The sequence below is a fragment of the Hyla sarda genome, chromosome 6 (genome assembly GCF_029499605.1).
Source record: "Hyla sarda isolate aHylSar1 chromosome 6, aHylSar1.hap1, whole genome shotgun sequence".
Classification (NCBI taxonomy): domain Eukaryota; kingdom Metazoa; phylum Chordata; class Amphibia; order Anura; family Hylidae; genus Hyla; species Hyla sarda.
In genome coordinates this window covers 144,416,481-144,438,295 of record NC_079194.1, presented here as the reverse complement: position 1 = coordinate 144,438,295, position 21,815 = coordinate 144,416,481, and the positions used below count along the sequence as shown (strand labels likewise).

General features: G+C 45.1%; 1 protein-coding gene across 1 annotated transcript in view; it reads left to right on the top strand.

The window, feature by feature from the left end:
- The first annotated feature begins 10,443 nt into the window (after positions 1-10,443).
- The window catches only part of GLG1 (golgi glycoprotein 1), a 45,308-nt gene continuing 33,936 nt past the window's right edge, over positions 10,444-21,815 (top strand). The window contains exon 1 of the mRNA XM_056525454.1: positions 10,444-10,781. Coding sequence (XP_056381429.1) covers positions 10,509-10,781 — 273 coding nt within the window. The 5' untranslated portion in view covers positions 10,444-10,508. The remainder of the gene's footprint in view (positions 10,782-21,815) is intronic.

The window sequence follows — 21,815 nt, the reverse complement described above, 5'->3', positions numbered from 1 at the left end:
GGAAATATAAAGAGTAAGGGCCCCTCCATAATACCCAACTGTATCCAGCCTGGCCCAAACTGTGGATTGGCAGGTAAACAGGTGCCAACCTTAAAGGAGTAGTCCAGTGGTGATTCAGTGGTGAGCAACTTATCCCCTATCCTAAGGATAGGGGATAAGTTGCAGATCGCGGGGGGTCCGACCCCTGGGGCCCCCCGCGATCTCCTGTACGGAGCCCCGACAGCCCGCTGGAAGGGGGCGTGTCGACCTCCGCACGAGGCGGCGGCCGACACGCCCCCTCAATACAACTCTATGGCAGAACCGAAGCGCTGCCTTCGGCAATCTCCGGCTCTGCCATAGAGATGTATTGAGGGGGCGTCTCGACCACCGCCTCGTGCGGGGGTCGACACCCGCTATCTCGGCGGAGAGCCGGGGCCCCGTACAGGAGATCGCAGGGGGCCCCAGCGGTCGGACCCCCCGCGATCTCAAACTTATCCCCTATCCTTAGGATAGGGGATAAGTTTTTCACCACTGGACTACCCCTTTAACAGCTGTATACATTTTCTGCATTTTGAAAGGAACTGTTTTCTTGCCAATTCACAGTTTGGGCCAGGCTGAATACAGTTGGGTATTATGGAGGGGCCCTTATTCTTTCTATTTTCACCCTAGTGGGCCAACAGCATTTAACCTTTTAAATTCCTCAGTTACTTATTCAAAATGCATGTTTTTTCATCCACTGTTTAATATTGGTTTTTTTCAGTAAAAACACAAACAATCTAGATTTTTTTTTTATTAATCTGATTGTTCCCAAATAATATTTAACATTTATGTATAAAAAAATAAATAAATTAAGATTTACTGCAGAGGAATAAGAGGAGAAAAGGTTTATTTGTCATAGTAATGTATAAGAAACTGGCCAAATAAGAAACCAACTTCAGCCTCATCTCCCATCCTTTAATGATGTGAACGAGCCCTCACAGGTGCTGTGCAGAACGGCTGATCTGTGTGCATGCCAGCGTTATTGATGTGCCATCCTCTGGGTACACCACCAATAGGTATTCCCTGAAAACCCCTTCAAAGGGTCCGAGCATTGACCTCCAGGGCAGCTACCTCCAATGGCTGACACTAGAGTGGGGGCTACTCTACACCTAATGAGAAGTAACTTCTGACAAGTGAGGAACCACGACAGTTGGACACGTGAGGCGCAATATGTGACCTCACCTATAGGCCCTCTAGAGTAACTGCAATTTTATATCAGACAGGAGGCCTCGCATTATATTGCATTTTTTTCTTCACTGCACATGCTTAGCTGCAAAAAAAATTTCATACATTAAAAGTAAAACTTTACATATATAGGAATGTATGCCGGTATAGTGACAACCAAACATGCTGTGCATGACAATTAGCCAATGGTAGAGAAGTATGTGTTTGTGTGTATATATATATATATATATATATATATATATATATATATATATACACTAACTCATAGACTACCAGGAAAAGGTAGCCCAAAAAAAAAACCCTTTATTTCCCATATATCGAAAGAGTAAGTTTAAAAGTGCAATCTTTATTGTATTCGGTTCGCACTTAATGGTGTTTTAGAATATAGAGCACCATATCGTCCTACTTGTTTGATTCTATATATATATATATATGAATAGACCATCCGGTCTATGAATTGAATGCACACTGAAGCGGAGACGAGGTGCCTGCAGACCACCTACATTCAGCGCTATTGTAGGACAATGGAGCTCAAAGTTAAAAACTTAACATGGCCCCCCTCGACATGTTTCACTGCCTCAGCAGCGTTATCAAGAGGTAGATGGGCACTGAGTTAAAAAACGCCGTGCAGGGGGTTATAATACCTCCCTTCATGATGTCACAGGATATCAGGATTCACACATCATCAATTCTCCACCAATGCCTCTCCTGCATTGAGGAGTGACACTTTAATCGACCACTCCACGTCTCTGTGTTTGATCACCCAATCTCTGTTTCGGTTCCCTATGCCCAATCACAGTTCCGGAGTCTTGACTGGCACGTCCATCGGCAAATCCCTGTAGGGTCAGTTGCCGATGACGTGCTGCGCTCAGTTCACATGCGCGAGGTGATAGAGCGGAGGAGCCGGATTTGACTCATCTGCGCATACTCCGTTCTCCGACGGCTAGAGTAAACTTCCGGTTGCGCATCTCAACCTGCGCGAAAACTTAGAAATCCTTCATATGCGCCGGGGGAGATGCGCGAAAACATAGAAAAATTAGTGAAGACTCATATCTATTAAGTGGTATAGACTCAAAGTATGAGTTAGACTCTACAGACTTAATGGGCTGAATTATAATGTATATATTACTATGCATATTGTTGATTTGTTTAGCAAATAAAATAGAGTGGGAAGGCTTTTCCTGATCTAATCCATGTAGATGAATATGAGAATCTGATAGCCCAAAAGTCATCAGGCTGACAAAGGGGGATGGGAGAGGAGGAGAAATTGATATTAGAATTGTGTGTCCTAAAAAACATGCTCACTGTGACACCAATATAAGGCTTAAATGCGACACTCGCGTGATAAATACATGAAATACCATAATTTCAAATTTTTATGAATAATATTTTATTTTATTTTAAGGCAGGTAAACTTAATTAGATGAATGGGCTAAAAGTAAACCCTTCATTCAAGCCCAAAGGAGACATAGATTTCAGTCGGTAAATCCACTTAGCTTCTTCCTGTAGAAGCTTTTTATCCAGATTGCCACGTCTTGGTCCCAAGCATGGTCTGGCCAGGCCAAAAAATCTCAAACAGGACCAGTTTCCCCCATGATGAGACCAAAAATGTCTTGCTAGAGGTGTATCTGCTCTAGTCCGTATCGTGCTTATATGCTGGGAAATCCTTCTTCTGAACTGTTGAGTAGTTTTTCCTACGTAAATCATAGGGCATCCACATTGTGCTATATAGATAACACCGGAGGTTTGACAATTGATAAATTCCCTGATCACATACCTTCGTCCATCAATAGGATTCATAAAGTCCTTTGTTTTAGGGACTCTCTGACAGAAGGAGCAACTTCCACATGGATAAGAACCAATAATAGTGGACCTCAGCCACGTTTCCTCCACAGGGTCGGAAAAGTGGCTCTTGACTAAATGTTCTCTAATGTTTCTCCCTCGTCTGAACGTAACGGACGGATAGTCAGTAAGTACTTCTCTTAGATCGCAATCTGCCATCAAGATGGGCCAATGTTTCCGCAAGACGTCCATTACCCGGCGATTGTTCTGATCAAAAGTCCCTATACATCTCACAATTTTTCGCCCTGATGCTGTCATAGATCTTTTGTTGGTGGTAAGTAGTTCATTTCTCGGAGTGTCCCTAGCTCTAGCGAAAGCCCTATGTAGGACTTTCTTTGGATATCCTCGGGAAATAAATCTCTGATATAGCAATTTACTCTCTGCCAGAAAGGCTTCATTGGATGAGCAATTGCGTCTCGCTCGCAGATATTGCCCGACTGGAATGCCTCTCTTTAAGGCTACCGGGTGATGACTCCTCCATTGTAGGAAACTATTGGTGGAAGTCGGTTTCCTAAATATCCTTGTATGAATACTGCCACTCGAGTCCAGGGAAATTTTTAAATCCAAAAAATTGAGAGTGTTTTCATGTATTTCGTGTGTAAAGTGCATACCTATATCATTTTGATTAAGTGCCATAACAAACTCATGAAATAAAGTGATAGTACCATCCCAAAATAATAAAATATCATCAATAAATCTACCCCAAAATAAAATGTGACTGGTGTACTTGTTTAAGGTGTCTGAAAAAACTATAGTGTCCTCCCACCACCCTAAAAAGAGATTTGCGAGATTAGGTGCACAAGTAGTGCCCATAGCGGTGCCTTTGCATTGTAAATAAAAGTGACCATCAAATAGAAAATAATTGTGAGTAAGAAGGAAATGAAGTAAACATAATACAAATTCATTGTGACTGGTGTATTGTGTACCTCTTGTGGATAAAAAGTGTCGGACTGCCTCCAGGCCTAATTCATGCTTTATATTAGTGTATAGCGCCTCAACATCGAGGCTTGCTATAAGGGTTTGGGGCGGAAAAGAGGTTTCCTGGAGTCGAGTGACAGCATCTCCTGTGTCTTTAATGTATGAAGGGAGGGCCACCACAAAGGGGGCCAGAATCTGGTCCACATACACACTTATCCCCTCTGTCAAATTTTCATTCCCTGAGACGATAGGTCGTCCAGGGATAGGGGTTTTCTGCTTGTGTACCTTAGGTAGTGCATATAGAGTTGCTATGGTTGGTTTGGGGTTAAACATAACCCGAAATTCATCCTCTGTTATCAAACAATTTGTCTTGGCCTCTGTCAAGATGGTTTTCAGCTCCGTCACATATACCTCAGTGGGATTGTTGTCTAATTTCTTATAGGTGGAAGGGTCCTTAATTAGTCTCAATACCATATTCTTGTAATCAATCTTATTCATAATTACAACATTTCCTCCTTTATCAGAGGGTTTTATGATGATTTGCTCATTTTGCTCCAATTCTTTCAAAGCCTTGGACTCCGCCATTGTAAAATTCCGAGATCTGCTGGAATTCTTAATTTTCCCTAGGTCATTCGTGACCATATCCACAAAAGTTTGAATGTTCCCATATTGGCTAAGGGGTGGTGTGGTCCTAGACTTTGGTCTTAAATCCGAGAAGGGTGGATCCATCCTCCTGACTCCTGTGTCGTTCTCCTCTAGAAGATCTACGAGATCCGATATAGCTCTTTCATCACGCTCTCTATTTGTGGACAGATTAGATTCTCTATTCTTGTGCATCTTATGGAGTGCTAACTTTCTAGCGAAAAGGTTTATGTCTTTTATCCAGGTAAAGGAGTCAAAGGAGGGTGTTGGAACATATGATAGACCTTTCTTTAAAATGTCAGTCTGAGAGGATGTTAATTCATGGGAAGACAAGTTAATAACTTGCATTTCATCCCTTTTTATCTCGACTGGGAGGGATAAGCCCATTTCTCCCGGTCTCGAAGTTGGACTCCTCCACCTAAAAAAGTCGCTGGTGTTGGTAGATTTGGTGTTCCAGTAGTCATCATTGGAACAACTGTAGTCATCACTGGCTGTTGGGCCAAAGGCGCAGAATGAGTAGAGGAGGAGAAGGCAGGCACAGGGGGAGAGACCCCCATCATATTTGTCCCTTCTGGATTTCCTTGAGTTGTACCGGGATGATATGTTAATTGAGGATGTATCCCCATCATATTTATCCCATCTAAATTTTTTTGAGAGGGTCCAGGATGGCATGTTAATTGGGGGTGGGTTCCTACACTGTGGAACTGGCTCACAGAGTGATTCCCCTGGATAGGTCCTTGAGTATATGCTGTGGTACCCTTTTGATAGGGGCGTCTGTTAGGATTTCTACGTTTGTTTTTGTATTTAGGTTTCGTTGTCGGGTTATATGCTCGTGTTGGTACGTTTGAGGTCTCGTCAGATTCAGATAGACCTGACGAGACCTCAAACGTACCAACACGAGCATATAACCCGACAACGAAACCTAAATACAAAAACAAACGTAGAAATCCTAACAGACGCCCCTATCAAAAGGGTACCACAGCATATACTCAAGGACCTATCCAGGGGAATCACTCTGTGAGCCAGTTCCACAGTGTAGGAACCCACCCCCAATTAACATGCCATCCTGGACCCTCTCAAAAAAATTTAGATGGGATAAATATGATGGGGATACATCCCCAATTAACATATCATCCCGGTACAACTCAAGGAAATCCAGAAGGGACAAATATGATGGGGGTCTCTCCCCCTGTGCCTGCCTTCTCCTCCTCTACTCATTCTGCGCCTTTGGCCCAACAGCCAGTGATGACTACAGTTGTTCCAATGATGACTACTGGAACACCAAATCTACCAACACCAGCGACTTTTTTAGGTGGAGGAGTCCAACTTCGAGACCGGGAGAAATGGGCTTATCCCTCCCAGTCGAGATAAAAAGGGATGAAATGCAAGTTATTAACTTGTCTTCCCATGAATTAACATCCTCTCAGACTGACATTTTAAAGAAAGGTCTATCATATGTTCCAACACCCTCCTTTGACTCCTTTACCTGGATAAAAGACATAAACCTTTTCGCTAGAAAGTTAGCACTCCATAAGATGCACAAGAATAGAGAATCTAATCTGTCCACAAATAGAGAGCGTGATGAAAGAGCTATATCGGATCTCGTAGATCTTCTAGAGGAGAACGACACAGGAGTCAGGAGGATGGATCCACCCTTCTCGGATTTAAGACCAAAGTCTAGGACCACACCACCCCTTAGCCAATATGGGAACATTCAAACTTTTGTGGATATGGTCACGAATGACCTAGGGAAAATTAAGAATTCCAGCAGATCTCGGAATTTTACAATGGCGGAGTCCAAGGCTTTGAAAGAATTGGAGCAAAATGAGCAAATCATCATAAAACCCTCTGATAAAGGAGGAAATGTTGTAATTATGAATAAGATTGATTACAAGAATATGGTATTGAGACTAATTAAGGACCCTTCCACCTATAAGAAATTAGACAACAATCCCACTGAGGTATATGTGACGGAGCTGAAAACCATCTTGACAGAGGCCAAGACAAATTGTTTGATAACAGAGGATGAATTTCGGGTTATGTTTAACCCCAAACCAACCATAGCAACTCTATATGCACTACCTAAGGTACACAAGCAGAAAACCCCTATCCCTGGACGACCTATCGTCTCAGGGAATGAAAATTTGACAGAGGGGATAAGTGTGTATGTGGACCAGATTCTGGCCCCCTTTGTGGTGGCCCTCCCTTCATACATTAAAGACACAGGAGATGCTGTCACTCGACTCCAGGAAACCTCTTTTCCGCCCCAAACCCTTATAGCAAGCCTCGATGTTGAGGCGCTATACACGAATATAAAGCATGAATTAGGCCTGGAGGCAGTCCGACACTTTTTATCCACAAGAGGTACACAATACACCAGTCACAATGAATTTGTATTATGTTTACTTAATTTCCTTCTTACTCACAATTATTTTCTATTTGATGGTCACTTTTATTTACAATGCAAAGGCACCGCTAAGGGCACTACTTGTGCACCTAATCTCGCAAATCTCTTTTTAGGGTGGTGGGAGGACACTATAGTTTTTTCAGACACCTTAAACAAGTACACCAGTCACATTTTATTTTGGGGTAGATTTATTGATGATATTTTATTATTTTGGGATGGTACTATCACTTTATTTCATGAGTTTGTTATGGCACTTAATCAAAATGATATAGGTATGCACTTTACACACGAAATACATGAAAACACTCTCAATTTTTTGGATTTAAAAATTTCCCTGGACTCGAGTGGCAGTATTCATACAAGGATATTTAGGAAACCGACTTCCACCAATAGTTTCCTACAATGGAGGAGTCATCACCCGGTAGCCTTAAAGAGAGGCATTCCAGTCGGGCAATATCTGCGAGCGAGACGCAATTGCTCATCCAATGAAGCCTTTCTGGCAGAGAGTAAATTGCTATATCAGAGATTTATTTCCCGAGGATATCCAAAGAAAGTCCTACGTAGGGCTTTCGCTAGAGCTAGGGACACTCCGAGAAATGAACTACTTACCACCAACAAAAGATCTATGACAGCATCAGGGCGAAAAATTGTGAGATGTATAGGGACTTTTGATCAGAACAATCGCCGGGTAATGGACGTCTTGCGGAAACATTGGCCCATCTTGATGGCAGATTGCGATCTAAGAGAAGTACTTACTGACTATCCGTCCGTTACGTTCAGACGAGGGAGAAACATTAGAGAACATTTAGTCAAGAGCCACTTTTCCGACCCTGTGGAGGAAACGTGGCTGAGGTCCACTATTATTGGTTCTTATCCATGTGGAAGTTGCTCCTTCTGTCAGAGAGTCCCTAAAACAAAGGACTTTATGAATCCTATTGATGGACGAAGGTATGTGATCAGGGAATTTATCAATTGTCAAACCTCCGGTGTTATCTATATAGCACAATGTGGATGCCCTATGATTTACGTAGGAAAAACTACTCAACAGTTCAGAAGAAGGATTTCCCAGCATATAAGCACGATACGGACTAGAGCAGATACACCTCTAGCAAGACATTTTTGGTCTCATCATGGGGGAAACTGGTCCTGTTTGAGATTTTTTGGCCTGGCCAGACCACGCTTGGGACCAAGACGTGGCAATCTGGATAAAAAGCTTCTACAGGAAGAAGCTAAGTGGATTTACCGACTGAAATCTATGTCTCCTTTGGGCTTGAATGAAGGGTTTACTTTTAGCCCATTCATCTAATTAAGTTTACCTGCCTTAAAATAAAATAAAATATTATTCATAAAAATTTGAAATTATGGTATTTCATGTATTTATCACGCGAGTGTCGCATTTAAGCCTTATATTGGTGTCACAGTGAGCATGTTTTTTAGGACACACAATTCTAATATCAATTTCTCCTCCTCTCCCATCCCCCTTTGTCAGCCTGATGACTTTTGGGCTATCAGATTCTCATATTCATCTACATGGATTAGATCAGGAAAAGCCTTCCCACTCTATTTTATTTGCTAAACAAATCAACAATATGCATAGTAATATATACATTATAATTCAGCCCATTAAGTCTGTAGAGTCTAACTCATACTTTGAGTCTATACCACTTAATAGATATGAGTCTTCACTAATTTTTCTATGTTTTCGCGCATCTCCCCCGGCGCATATGAAGGATTTCTAAGTTTTCGCGCAGGTTGAGATGCGCAACCGGAAGTTTACTCTAGCCGTCGGAGAACGGAGTATGCGCAGATGAGTCAAATCCGGCTCCTCCGCTCTATCACCTCGCGCATGTGAACTGAGCGCAGCACGTCATCGGCAACTGACCCTACAGGGATTTGCCGATGGACGTGCCAGTCAAGACTCCGGAACTGTGATTGGGCATAGGGAACCGAAACAGATTGGGTGATCAAACACAGAGACGTGGATTGGTCGATTAAAGTGTCACTCCTCAATGCAGGAGAGGCATTGGTGGAGAATTGATGATGTGTGAATCCTGATATCCTGTGACATCATGAAGGGAGGTATTATAACCCCCTGCACGGCGTTTTTTAACTCAGTGCCCATCTACCTCTTGATAACGCTGCTGAGGCAGTGAAACATGTCGAGGGGGGCCATGTTAAGTTTTTAACTTTGAGCTCCATTGTCCTACAATAGCGCTGAATGTAGGTGGTCTGCAGGCACCTCGTCTCCGCTTCAGTGTGCATTCAATTCATAGACCGGATGGTCTATTCATATATATATATAGAATCAAACAAGTAGGACGATATGGTGCTCTATATTTTAAAACACCATTAAGTGCGAACCGAATACAATAAAGATTGCACTTTTAAACTTACTCTTTCGATATATGGGAAATAAAGGGTTTTTTTTTTGGGCTACCTTTTCCTGGTAGTCTATGAGTTAGTGGTCAAATTCCACCCTCCATATATTGGTCTCAACTAGATATGTTTCCCTTTTTTTTATATATATATATACACACACACACACACACACACACACACACACACACATATACACATACATACATATATACACAGGGGTCAAGTCCTGGGAAAAAAAAGTGTGAGAACTTAAAGGGGTACTAGACATCTTATACTCTGTCCAAAGGATAGGGGATGTCTTATCCCAGGGGGTCCCGACGCTAGGGACCCCCACGTTCTCCCTGCTGCACCCGGCATTCGATTAGAGCATTGGGTGCAGCGCTGGAGGCTTGTGATGTGACGGTCATGGCCCCTCAATGCAAGTCTATGGGAGGCCGTCACGTAGACTTGCATTGGGGGGGCATTACTGTGACGTCACTAGCCTCTGCTCCGCATCACCAGTCAACTGGCATGGAGCGAAGCTCGCTCCATGCACCGGATGTCTGGGGTACCACAGCCGAGATCGCGGGGGTCCCCAGCAGCAGGATCCCCACGATCTGACATCTTATCCCCTATACTTTGGTTAGGAGATAAGATGTCTAGGGGCGGAGTACCCCTTTGAGGGCTGGTCTTGCAGGACTCCTGCTAATGGGAACTGCGTTACTGCTGTGGAAAAAGTGCAGGAACTCCGTTCCCATGAGTTTCTGCAGGAATTGAGCCCTGTGTGTGTGTGTATATATATATATATATATATATATATATATATATATATACATATAAATAAATAAATATAATGTGTGTAAATCTATGACACGCGAGGCACCGGTATCATGGCCCCTGGCTGCAGACAGAGAAGCTCGGTCTCTTTGGTATCGAAGCAGATAATGAGGCAGAGCGCCTCCCTCTAGGAGTTGTCGCATACCAGGTGACGCTAGGAGCCAGTGGACACCATTTTGGTTAAGGGCGCAGCTAACAGGGCGGTGACGTCGTGACGTTGGCGGTCCGCCTGACGTGCGCGTCTCAGTTGTGCTCGGTGCACAGTGACGCGCTTGCAGCTCCGTGACTGGCTGATCCCAAGATGGCGGCCTGCGGACGTGTCCGGCTCTGGTTCTGGCTGACGAGCGCGGTACTGGCTCTGCTCGTGTGCCCACAGGCCGGGGCTCAAGGAGCTGCCCAAGAGGCGGTGGTCGGGGCGGTAGCGGCTCAGCCGGCGGCCTCCCAACCCCGCAGACTCCCCGGCATCAGACTGATAGAAGAAGAGGCCTGCCGGGAGGACATCACCCGCATCTGCCCCAAGAACTCCTGGAACAACAACCTGGCCGTGCTGGAGTGTCTGCAGGATGTCAGGGAGGTGTGTGATACTTCTAACCCCGTATTATACCGTGTCACCCCGATTCATTACTGCCCCCTGATATAATGGGATCAACCCCTCCAATACTGCCCCCTGATATAATGGGATCAACCCCTCCAATACTGCCCCCTGATATAATGGGATCAACCCCTCCAATACTGCCCCCTGATATAATGGGATCAGCCCCTCCAATACTGCCCCCTGATATAATGGGATCAACCCCTCCAATACTGCCCCCTGATATAATGGGATCAACCCCTCCAATACTGCCCCCTGATATAATGGGATCAACCCCTCCAATACTGCCCCCTGATATAATGGGATCAACCCCTCCAATACTGCCCCCTGATATAATGGGATCAACCCCTCCAATACTGCCCCCTGATATAATGGGATCAACCCCTCCAATACTGCCCCCTGATATAATGGGATCAGCCCCTCCAATACTGCCCCCTGATATAATGGGATCAGCCCCTCCAATACTGCCCCCTGATATAATGGGATCAACCCCTCCAATACTGCCCCCTGATATAATGGGATCAACCCCTCCAATACTGCCCCCTGATATAATGGGATCAACCCCTCCAATACTGCCCCCTGATATAATGGGATCAACCCCTCCAATACTGCCCCCTGATATAATGGGATCAACCCCTCCAATACTGCCCCCTGATATAATGGGATCAACCCCTCCAATACTGCCCCCTGATATAATGGGATCAACCCCTCCAATACTGCCCCCTGATATAATGGGATCAACCCCTCCAATACTGCCCCCTGATATAATGGGATCAGCCCCTCCAATACTGCCCCCTGATATAATGGGATCAACCCCTCCAATACTGCCCCCTGATATAATGGGATCAACCCCTCCAATACTGCCCCCTGATATAATGGGATCAACCCCTCCAATACTGCCCCCTGATATAATGGGATCAACCCCTCCAATACTGCCCCCTGATATAATGGGATCAACCCCTCCAATACTGCCCCCTGATATAATGGGATCAACCCCTCCAATACTGCCCCCTGATATAATGGGATCAACCCCTCCAATACTGCCCCCTGATATAATGGGATCAACCCCTCCAATACTGCCCCCTGATATAATGGGATCAACCCCTCCAATACTGCCCCCTGATATAATGGGATCAGCCCCTCCAATACTGCCCCCTGATATAATGGTATCAACCCCTCCAATACTGCCCCCTGATATAATGGGATCAGCCCCTCCAATACTGCCCCCTGATATAATGGGATCAGCCCCTCCAATACTGCCCCCTGATATAATGGGATCAGCCCCTCCAATACTGCCCCCTGATATAATGGGATCAGCCCCTCCAATACTGCCCCCTGATATAATGGGATCAGCCCCTCCAATACTGCCCCCTGATATAATGGGATCAGCCCCTCCAATACTGCCCCCTGATATAATGGGATCAACCCCTCCAATACTGCCCCCTGATATAATGGGATCAACCCCTCCAATACTGCCCCCTGATATAATGGGATCAACCCCTCCAATACTGCCCCCTGATATAATGGGATCAACCCCTCCAATACTGCCCCCTGATATAATGGGATCAACCCCTCCAATACTGCCCCCTGATATAATGGGATCAACCCCTCCAATACTGCCCCCTGATATAATGGGATCAACCCCTCCAATACTGCCCCCTGATATAATGGGATCAACCCCTCCAATACTGCCCCCTGATATAATGGGATCAACCCCTCCAATACTGCCCCCTGATATAATGGGATCAACCCCTCCAATACTGCCCCCTGATATAATGGGATCAACCCCTCCAATACTGCCCCCTGATATAATGGGATCAACCCCTCCAATACTGCCCCCTGATATAATGGGATCAACCCCTCCAATACTGCCCCCTGATATAATGGGATCAACCCCTCCAATACTGCCCCCTGATATAATGGGATCAACCCCTCCAATACTGCCCCCTGATATAATGGGATCAACCCCTCCAATACTGCCCCCTGATATAATGGGATCAGCCCCTCCAATACTGCCCCCTGATATAATGGGATCAGCCCCTCCAATACTGCCCCCTGATATAATGGGATCAGCCCCTCCAATACTGCCCCCTGATATAATGGGATCAGCCCCTCCAATACTGCCCCCTGATATAATGGGATCAGCCCCTCCAATACTGCCCCCTGATATAATGGGATCAGCCCCTCCAATACTGCCTCCTGATATAATGGGATCAGCCCCTCCAATACTGCCCCCTGATATAATGGGATCAGCCCCTCCAATACTGCCCCCTGATATAATGGGATCAGCCCCTCCAATACTGCCCCCTGATATAATGGTATCAACCCCTCCAATACTGCCCCCTGATATAATGGGATCAACCCCTCCAATACTGCCCCCTGATATAATGGGATCAACCCCTCCAATACTGCCCCCTGATATAATGGGATCAGCCCCTCCAATACTGCCCCCTGATATAATGGGATCAGCCCCTCCAATACTGCCCCCTGATATAATGGGATCAGCCCCTCCAATACTGCCCCCTGATATAATGGGATCAGCCCCTCCAATACTGCCCCCTGATATAATGGGATCAGCCCCTCCAATACTGCCCCCTGATATAATGGGATCAGCCCCTCCAATACTGCCCCCTGATATAATGGGATCAGCCCCTCCAATACTGCCCCCTGATATAATGGGATCAGCCCCTCCAATACTGCCCCCTGATATAATGGTATCAACCCCTCCAATACTGCCCCCTGATATAATGGGATCAACCCCTCCAATACTGCCCCCTGATATAATGGGATCAACCCCTCCAATACTGCCCCCTGATATAATGGGATCAACCCCTCCAATACTGCCCCCTGATATAATGGGATCAGCCCCTCCAATACTGCCCCCTGATATAATGGGATCAGCCCCTCCAATACTGCCCCCTGATATAATGGGATCAGCCCCTCCAATACTGCCCCCTGATATAATGGGATCAGCCCCTCCAATACTGCCCCCTGATATAATGGGATCAGCCCCTCCAATACTGCCCCCTGATATAATGGGATCAGCCCCTCCAATACTGCCCCCTGATATAATGGGATCAACCCCTCCAATACTGCCCCCTGATATAATGGGATCAGCCCCTCCAATACTGCCCCCTGATATAATGGGATCACATCTTATTCTGCACCCCTATATGAGTACCCCCCCTTCCATACTGCAGCCTTGTATAGTACTGTCACACATCATTCTGCACCTCATATAATAGTATCAGCCTCCCATGCTTTACACTAGTATAGTAGTCACATTTCACTGCCCATAACGGTATCATTCTCCCATACGGCCCATAACGGTATCATTCTCCCATACGGCCCATAACGGTATCATTCTCCCATACGGCCCATAACGGTATCATTCTCCCATACGGCCCATAACGGTATCATTCTCCCATACGGCCCATAAGGGTATCATTCTCCCATACGGCCCATAACGCTATCATTCTCCCATACGGCCCATAACGCTGTCATTCTCCCATACGGCCCATAACGCTGTCATTCTCCCATACGGCCCATAACGCTGTCATTCTCCCATACGGCCCATAACGCTGTCATTCTCCCATACGGCCCATAACGCTGTCATTCTCCCATACGGCCCATAACGCTGTCATTCTCCCATACGGCCCATAACGCTGTCATTCTCCCATACGGCCCATAACGCTGTCATTCTCCCATACGGCCCATAACGCTGTCATTCTCCCATACGGCCCATAACGCTGTCATTCTCCCATACGGCCCATAACGGTGTCATTCTCCCATACGGCCCATAACGGTGTCATTCTCCCATACGGCCCATAACGGTGTCATTCTCCCATGCGGCCCATAACGGTGTCATTCTCCCATGCGGCCCATAACGCTATCATTCTCCCATGCGGCCCATAACGCTATCATTCTCCCATGCGGCCCATAACGCTATCATTCTCCCATACGGCCCATAACGCTATCATTCTCCCATACGGCCCATAACGCTATCATTCTCCCATACGGCCCATAACGCTGTCATTCTCCCATACGGCCCATAACGCTGTCATTCTCCCATACGGCCCATAACGGTATCATTCTCCCATGCGGCCCATAACGCTGTCATTCTCCCATATGGCCCATAACGCTGTCATTCTCCCATGCGGCCCATAACGCTATCATTCTCCCATGCGGCCCATAACGCTATCATTCTCCCATGCTGTCCCCTGATATAGTTCGGTGTTAGGACGTGTTCACATCTAATATCCAGTTTTCAACTGACGGGATAATTTCAAGACCGCTTTCTGCTGTATCCCCCCAATGCCATGGGTATCCCATTTATTTCAATGAGCTGACCATAGATAGCTTGTGACTCTGAAAAGCTTATTTTCAGACCTTATCCGCCTTTTAAACCGGACTAAAAACCTAAGCACTTTTACACAAAAAGACAAGTTGTAACTGTGTCCCATAAAACTACTTTTTATTGAATTTACCACATTAAAAACAACAATTTACTTTTAAGATATGAGATGATACAAAAACAGGTACATCAGACAAACTTCAGTGTGTTGGCACACGTGTCTAATATTCCATCACATAACATGGGGACCAGGTCTATGCGTAGTCACAGTTACAACCTCCTTCCGAAGGGGATATAGTATCTGTAGCTCCCTATCAGAGGGCTCCAAAGCGGAGCTAACTAAATCCTATCAATGCGGGATATTAAACCAAATTAACACTCACCCATGTTGATTCTGTGGCAACACACCGAACCCCGAGCGCGCTTTCGCTCCTTCCTCAGGGGGCTTGTGACTCTGAAAAGCTTATTTTCAGACCTAAAAACCGGACTAAAAACTTAAGCAGGTCACGGTTTTCTGTCCGGGAAAATGAGCGGTCTGGAGTCACTAGTGAACCCTGGTCAGCGCACTGATATGAATGGGATATGCATAGGAAATTCTCCTGCGGGATAGTGGAAACGATATGTGAATGCACCCCAACATCTCATTCAGCACCCCTATATATTGTCACCACCCCCCATAATGCACCCTGAAATATTAGTGTAATAGTATCACCGCCATACTACACCTCAGTCACATCTAATACTGCACACCTATTTAATAGTGTCACTCCCCCATAGTCTGCTCAATATAATATTGTCATATCTCATACTGCACCCCCATGTATTAGTCTAATTGTCACCTCCAATATTGCATCCCCATATAACAGTATCACCTCCCAATGCTGCACCCTGGTTTAGTACTGTCATATCGCCTACTGCTCCCTCATTCACTACTGACACACATCTGTACTGCACCTCCGTATAATACTGTCACCCCTCATACTTCATAATACTTCTGAATTATGTGTAACCCATTTATACTTAAAGGGATTGTCCACCATAAGGTGATTTTAGTGTGTACCTGGCAGACAGTAATGGACATGCTTGGGAAGGATCTGCTCTTGTCTTGGGGCTAAATGGCTATGTTGTGAGATTACCATAATACTGTGGCTAGCTTTTTGTGAACTGGTATTTCCTGTTTGACTTTTCTTTTTTTGACTACAAATCCCATAATTCCATTTTCCTCCCCCTCCCCCCCACACACATCAGCCACCCCACCCATTGAAACATAAATGAGCTGCATCCATACAAAAGACCTGTGGTTTTCAATCAGGGTGCCTACAGCTGTTGCATTAGTTGCAGATTGATCTCTCTCCCACCAAGCGATCCCTCCACCCATTGAAGCAGACAGGCTCCTGTCATCAGCTGACTAGTGAGTTAGGTCTCGGCCGCATTGCAAGCTGGGAAAATCCGAGACAACAGTCATTTTGTATGCTTATAAAAATAATAAATCACACACAGGTACAGACACTATATTATGAACTACACTAACTTTACAGCCCCTGTAGTATAGTAAAATAAAAAATAAATCCTGGAATACCCCTTTTAACCTTTACATTAATGCAGTGTTTCCCAACCAGGGTGCCTCCAGCTGTTGCAAAACTACAGCTCCCAGCATGCCCGGACAGCCAATGGCTGTCCGGGCATGCTGGAAGTTGTAGTTTAGCAACAGTTGGAGGTACCCTGGTTGGGAAACACTGCATTAATGTGTTGCCCCCCTCAGGTTTTTTATTTTATTTTTTGGTTCATCATATTTGCATTAGATGTGGGACATTTTATGGACTTGTTGGCACAAAAGCTACAGCAGAAGTTCCTATGACCCTTAGGCAGGGTACACACAGTGGTGAAATCGACAACATTTTACATGCTGGTGTTTGTCTGTAATGAGCATAAAGTGACCCCAAAAAAATTCCGGCCGTGTTTTTACCAATTAAGAACGAAAATCACAGCATAAAATAAGCTGCTGATTTTTCTGCCTTAAAGGGGTACTCCAGTGGAATATTTTTTTTTTTTTTTTTTTTTTATGAACTGGTTAGAGATGAGCGAACTTACAGTAAATTCGATTCGTCACGAACTTCTTGGCTCGGCAGTTGATGACTTATCCTGCATAAATTAGTTCAGCTTTCCGGTGCTCCCGTGGGCTGGAAAAGGTGGATACAGTCCTAGGAGACTCTTTCCTAGGACTGTATCCACCTTTTCCAGCCCACCGGAAAGCTGAACTAATTTATGTAGGAAAAGTCATCAACTGCTGGGCCGAGAAGTTCGTGACGAATCAAATTTACTGTAAGTTTGCTCTTCTCTAGAACTGGTGCCAGAAAGTTAAACAGATTTGTAAATTACATCCGGTTCCCATAGACTTCAATGTTAAATTTTAACGCCCGTTTTTAAAAAGAAAATTTTTGCCGGACCAAAAATTGGTGCACGCACAGTATTTTGTGGCGGCAAAAATAACTGACATTAGTAAAAACTGACATGCCTGATGCGAAAGGATGTTCAAAAAATCCTATTGACATGAATGGGATTTTTTGACAGCCGTTTTCAGGACTTTTTGGCGGGGGTAATAACGGAGGTTTTTTACAGGATGATACCTGTAGTGTGAAAGGGGCCTTACTCATTGTTTTACAGCCTGTGGATGGGTGAGATGAAGGCAATTCTCAGCAGTCACTATTAGGTAGTGGGGCGGTAAGGTGTCCGCATTTTTCTACAGGTAAGGGTATGGCTGTACAGGACATCTCCTAGGATGGATCCATATCCCTGGGTTGGTCGATACTTTAGGTATAGTGGTAGTCACGTTGGCTGTCACCCAGTTACTGATGTAACTAAGAATCATGTAGAAGGTTTCAGGACCTGACAGGAGGGGTCATGTGGACATCCTGCTTGTGTCTGTCCTGTCTGTGATAGATAAATGGATTGCACCAGGCAGGTTGGGGTTACAGACATGTTATAGGCTTTTTCTTTTAGCTGATCTCCTTGGTGAGATTACCAGCTGCCACTTATCCCTGTGGGTATAGATGTAAGCTCATGGCAGATAACTGCTGGACAAACACCTGAGGTAGTCGTAGCCCCTCCCCCAGCAGCAGGAGAGGAGTCATCTGTGATAGGTTATTCTCATGTGAAATTCCTTACATTTTACAAGTAGATGCGTCATTGGCAGTAAAAGGTGGCTGAAGGCCTGTCTCCCACTTTGTGTCTCCCCATGCCCTACATTAGTGATGACTACCTCCTCCAACGCTCATCCTGCTGTTTACACACAGGCCCCATACACACCTCACAATTTCCAAGTGGATTCCTGTGGGAAAATTCTGTTGCAGCAGTGTCTTGTTCTTCTTAATGGGATTCTGCTGCATCGCGCGCAGGAAATTCAATTCCAAATTAACGTAAATGTTTTTTCAGCAGAACCTGCTCAGAAATGTATTGCCATCTACGGAGATTGTGCAGTTCTAGCGCCAAATGATGAGTTGGCAGCTCTGCCCATCTGCCCACAGAACTACCGGACAGAATTTTTCTGCCATGTGATTGGGGCCTTCAGGCTGTAAGTTCCATAGTCATTTCCTGCCTGGGGTCACAACTGCCTTCTATTGGGTCATCTTGATATTTTGGGACTTGCCCAAACCTGCAGCTCTGCCTTAGTCTGAACGTGTGATGTTACAGCTCCCAGCTGTACGGAGGGCAGAGGTTGCTGGGTCCTGTTATCACTTGTTCATGTCTTGGAGAAGTGGGCTTTACATGAGAATACAACCTCAGGGCCCTGGCACAATTTGCACAAAAGCTAGTACATGTACTTTTCACCACATTTATGTGTTTTAGACACTTGTTTTTCCCCTCTGCATCTGACAAATGGGAAATGCATTAAAGGGGTATTCCAGGAATTTTTTTTATTTGACTATGCTACAGGGGCTGTAAAGTTAGTGTAGTTCATAATAGTGTCTGTACCTGTTTGTGACGGTTTTCTCACAATTCTTATGTGATTTTCACTCCAATATTTATGTTTAACAGCATACAAAATGACTGTTGTCTCAGATTTTTCCCAGGTTGCAATGTGGCCGAGACCTGACTCACTAGTCAGCTGATGACAGGGAGCCTGTCTGCTTCAATGGGTGGAGGGATCAATCTGCAACTAATGCAACAGCTGTAGACACCCTGATTGAAAACCACAGGTCTTTTGAATGGATGCAGCTAATTTATGTTTCAATGGGTGGGGTGGCTCATGTGTGGGAGGGAGGAAAGTGGAATTGTGGGATTTGTTGTTAAAAAAAAAAAAAAAAAAAGTCAAATAAGAAATACAAGTTCACAAAAAGCTAGCCCCAGTGTTCTGGTAATCTCACAACATAGCCATTTAGCCCCAAGACAAGTGCAGACCCTTCCTAAGCATGTCCATTACTGCCTGCCAGGTACGTACTAAAATCACCTTATGGTGGATAACACCTTTTTAAGAAGGAACACCATGCAGCAAAATTCTGGCACAGTATTTAAGCCTATTAATAGTCTGTCTGAACCAAAGGGCCTTTTACACTCAATCCTGATAGTGGACCCGTGTAAACAGGCTGGTGTCTTCTGCTTCGTACATGCAGGCCTAAAAATCATTGCTAGTTTACTGTTTACATGGGACCATGTGTGGCCAACCACAAGAACACTGAAGAGGCTTCATGAACGATCCAGAGATCATCTGTGCGGCCCTGCCTGATATGAGTTGTGTAACCTCTCCTCACATGAGTGTATTGGGCACAAGTATTCCTGTCCTAAAAGACGCTTTGGGTCCATTCACACTTGGGTTATTCTGCAAGACATTTCTTATGCTTTGAGCAGAAATGATTCGCAGTTGCTAGGATTTTCCTGACGGATTTTGAGGGAACATTGAACGTGTAAGAATGCAACAGAATTATCAAACCTATAGATCACCAACATAAACAAATCAGTGGGAAAGAGTTGCTGAGACAGCCATATAGGAAACTTAACACCAAAAAAAGAATTTGATCAGCAACAAGAAATTATGAAATATTGCAAAATTTATAGAAAGGCACAGTGCACAAGGCAGGGGCATGTAGACTAAGACAATTGGTATAAAATGTAAACTACTTATGCCACATAGCTACAAATAGTTGTGGAATGGAGACGTAACAACCTCAATAAACATCTGACAAGTGGACACACTGAAAATAAGCAAAAAAATCTGAAGGAAAGGGAAAGTTTTTATCAAAGCAGAGCCATGCATCACCTGCACCTACCCCAATGCACGTTTCACGCCACTGCGCTCCGTCAGTTGTCCTTTAACTTACCTTCCTCCACTCCCTTGTAGCTCTGGTATTGGGGCTCCCGACCATGGCTGGCAATGTAGCTTTCCCCCAAACTGCAGAACGTAGCATCTATAGCCAGGGGAACTGACATTGTCACTTGCCTAAGGGGGGGGGGTGTACCACTGCAAACATTTATTGGTAGGGCAACCCAAGATCAGGGCACCTCGTCTCTGGCCAATCTTCACTGACAATCTACTTCACAGAGCCAGACGGAGCTGTAGACATGACGTCACAGCACCTCTCTGCCAATGACTGGCCACAGTGGTGTCCTGCCTCAGCCAATGATCAGCGAGCACCACTGTCAGTTCCCCCGGCTGTAGATGCTCTGCGGCTTGGGGGGAAAGCGAAGTCACTGTGGACAGGGTGCCCCGATACTGGAACTACAAGGGAGCTGAGGAAGGTGAGATAAAGGGGTATTCCAGGCAAAACCTTTTATTATATATATCAACTGGCTCTGGAAAGTTAAAGATTTGTAAATTACTTCTATTAAAAAATCTTAATCCTTCCAATAGTTATTAGCTTCTGAAGTTTTCTCTCTAACTGCTCAATGATGTCACGTCCCGGGAGCTGTGCATGATGGAAGAATATCCCCATAGGAACTGCACAGCTCCCGGGACGTGAGTCATCAGAGAGCAGTTAGACAGAAAACAACAACGCAACTTCAGAAGCTAATAACTATTGGAAGGATTAAACAATTTTAATAGAAGTAATTTACAAATCTGTGTAACTTTCCGGAGCCAGTTGATATATAAAAAAAAAGTTTTGGCCTGGAATACCCCTTTAAGTGTTATTAGGCTGCAGGCAATATGAAAATAATGAATTCCGCTGGACAATCCCTTTAAGCTACTTTAAACCACACCCCATTTTCGGATGAGGTAAAAAAAATGTCAAAAACGCATTTTAAATGATGCAGTCTTGTATGTAAGCACGTTTAACCCAAATTATACACATCTTGCACCAAAAATCTAGTGCAATTTCCAAAATTGTGTGTATGGGGCAGGGGGTTTATAACACATCAGTGAGACTAACAGGACTTTGGTGGAAGGTATAGGATAGAAGGTGCACATGGACTCGGGCAGGAAGTTATAGACCAGTGGTCTCCAACCTGCGGACCTCCAGATGTTGCAAAACTACAACTCCCAGCATGCCCGGACAGCCAACGGCTGTCCGGGCATGCTGGGAGTTGTAGTTTTGCAACATCTGGAGGTCCGCAGGTTGAAGACCACTGTTAAAGACGCTCTCGCCCTAGACACAGTAAAGCACTGTTCAGTCCTTGATAAACGTATTCATGGTACACCCATTTTAATACTCTGCTTCATTAGTATACAG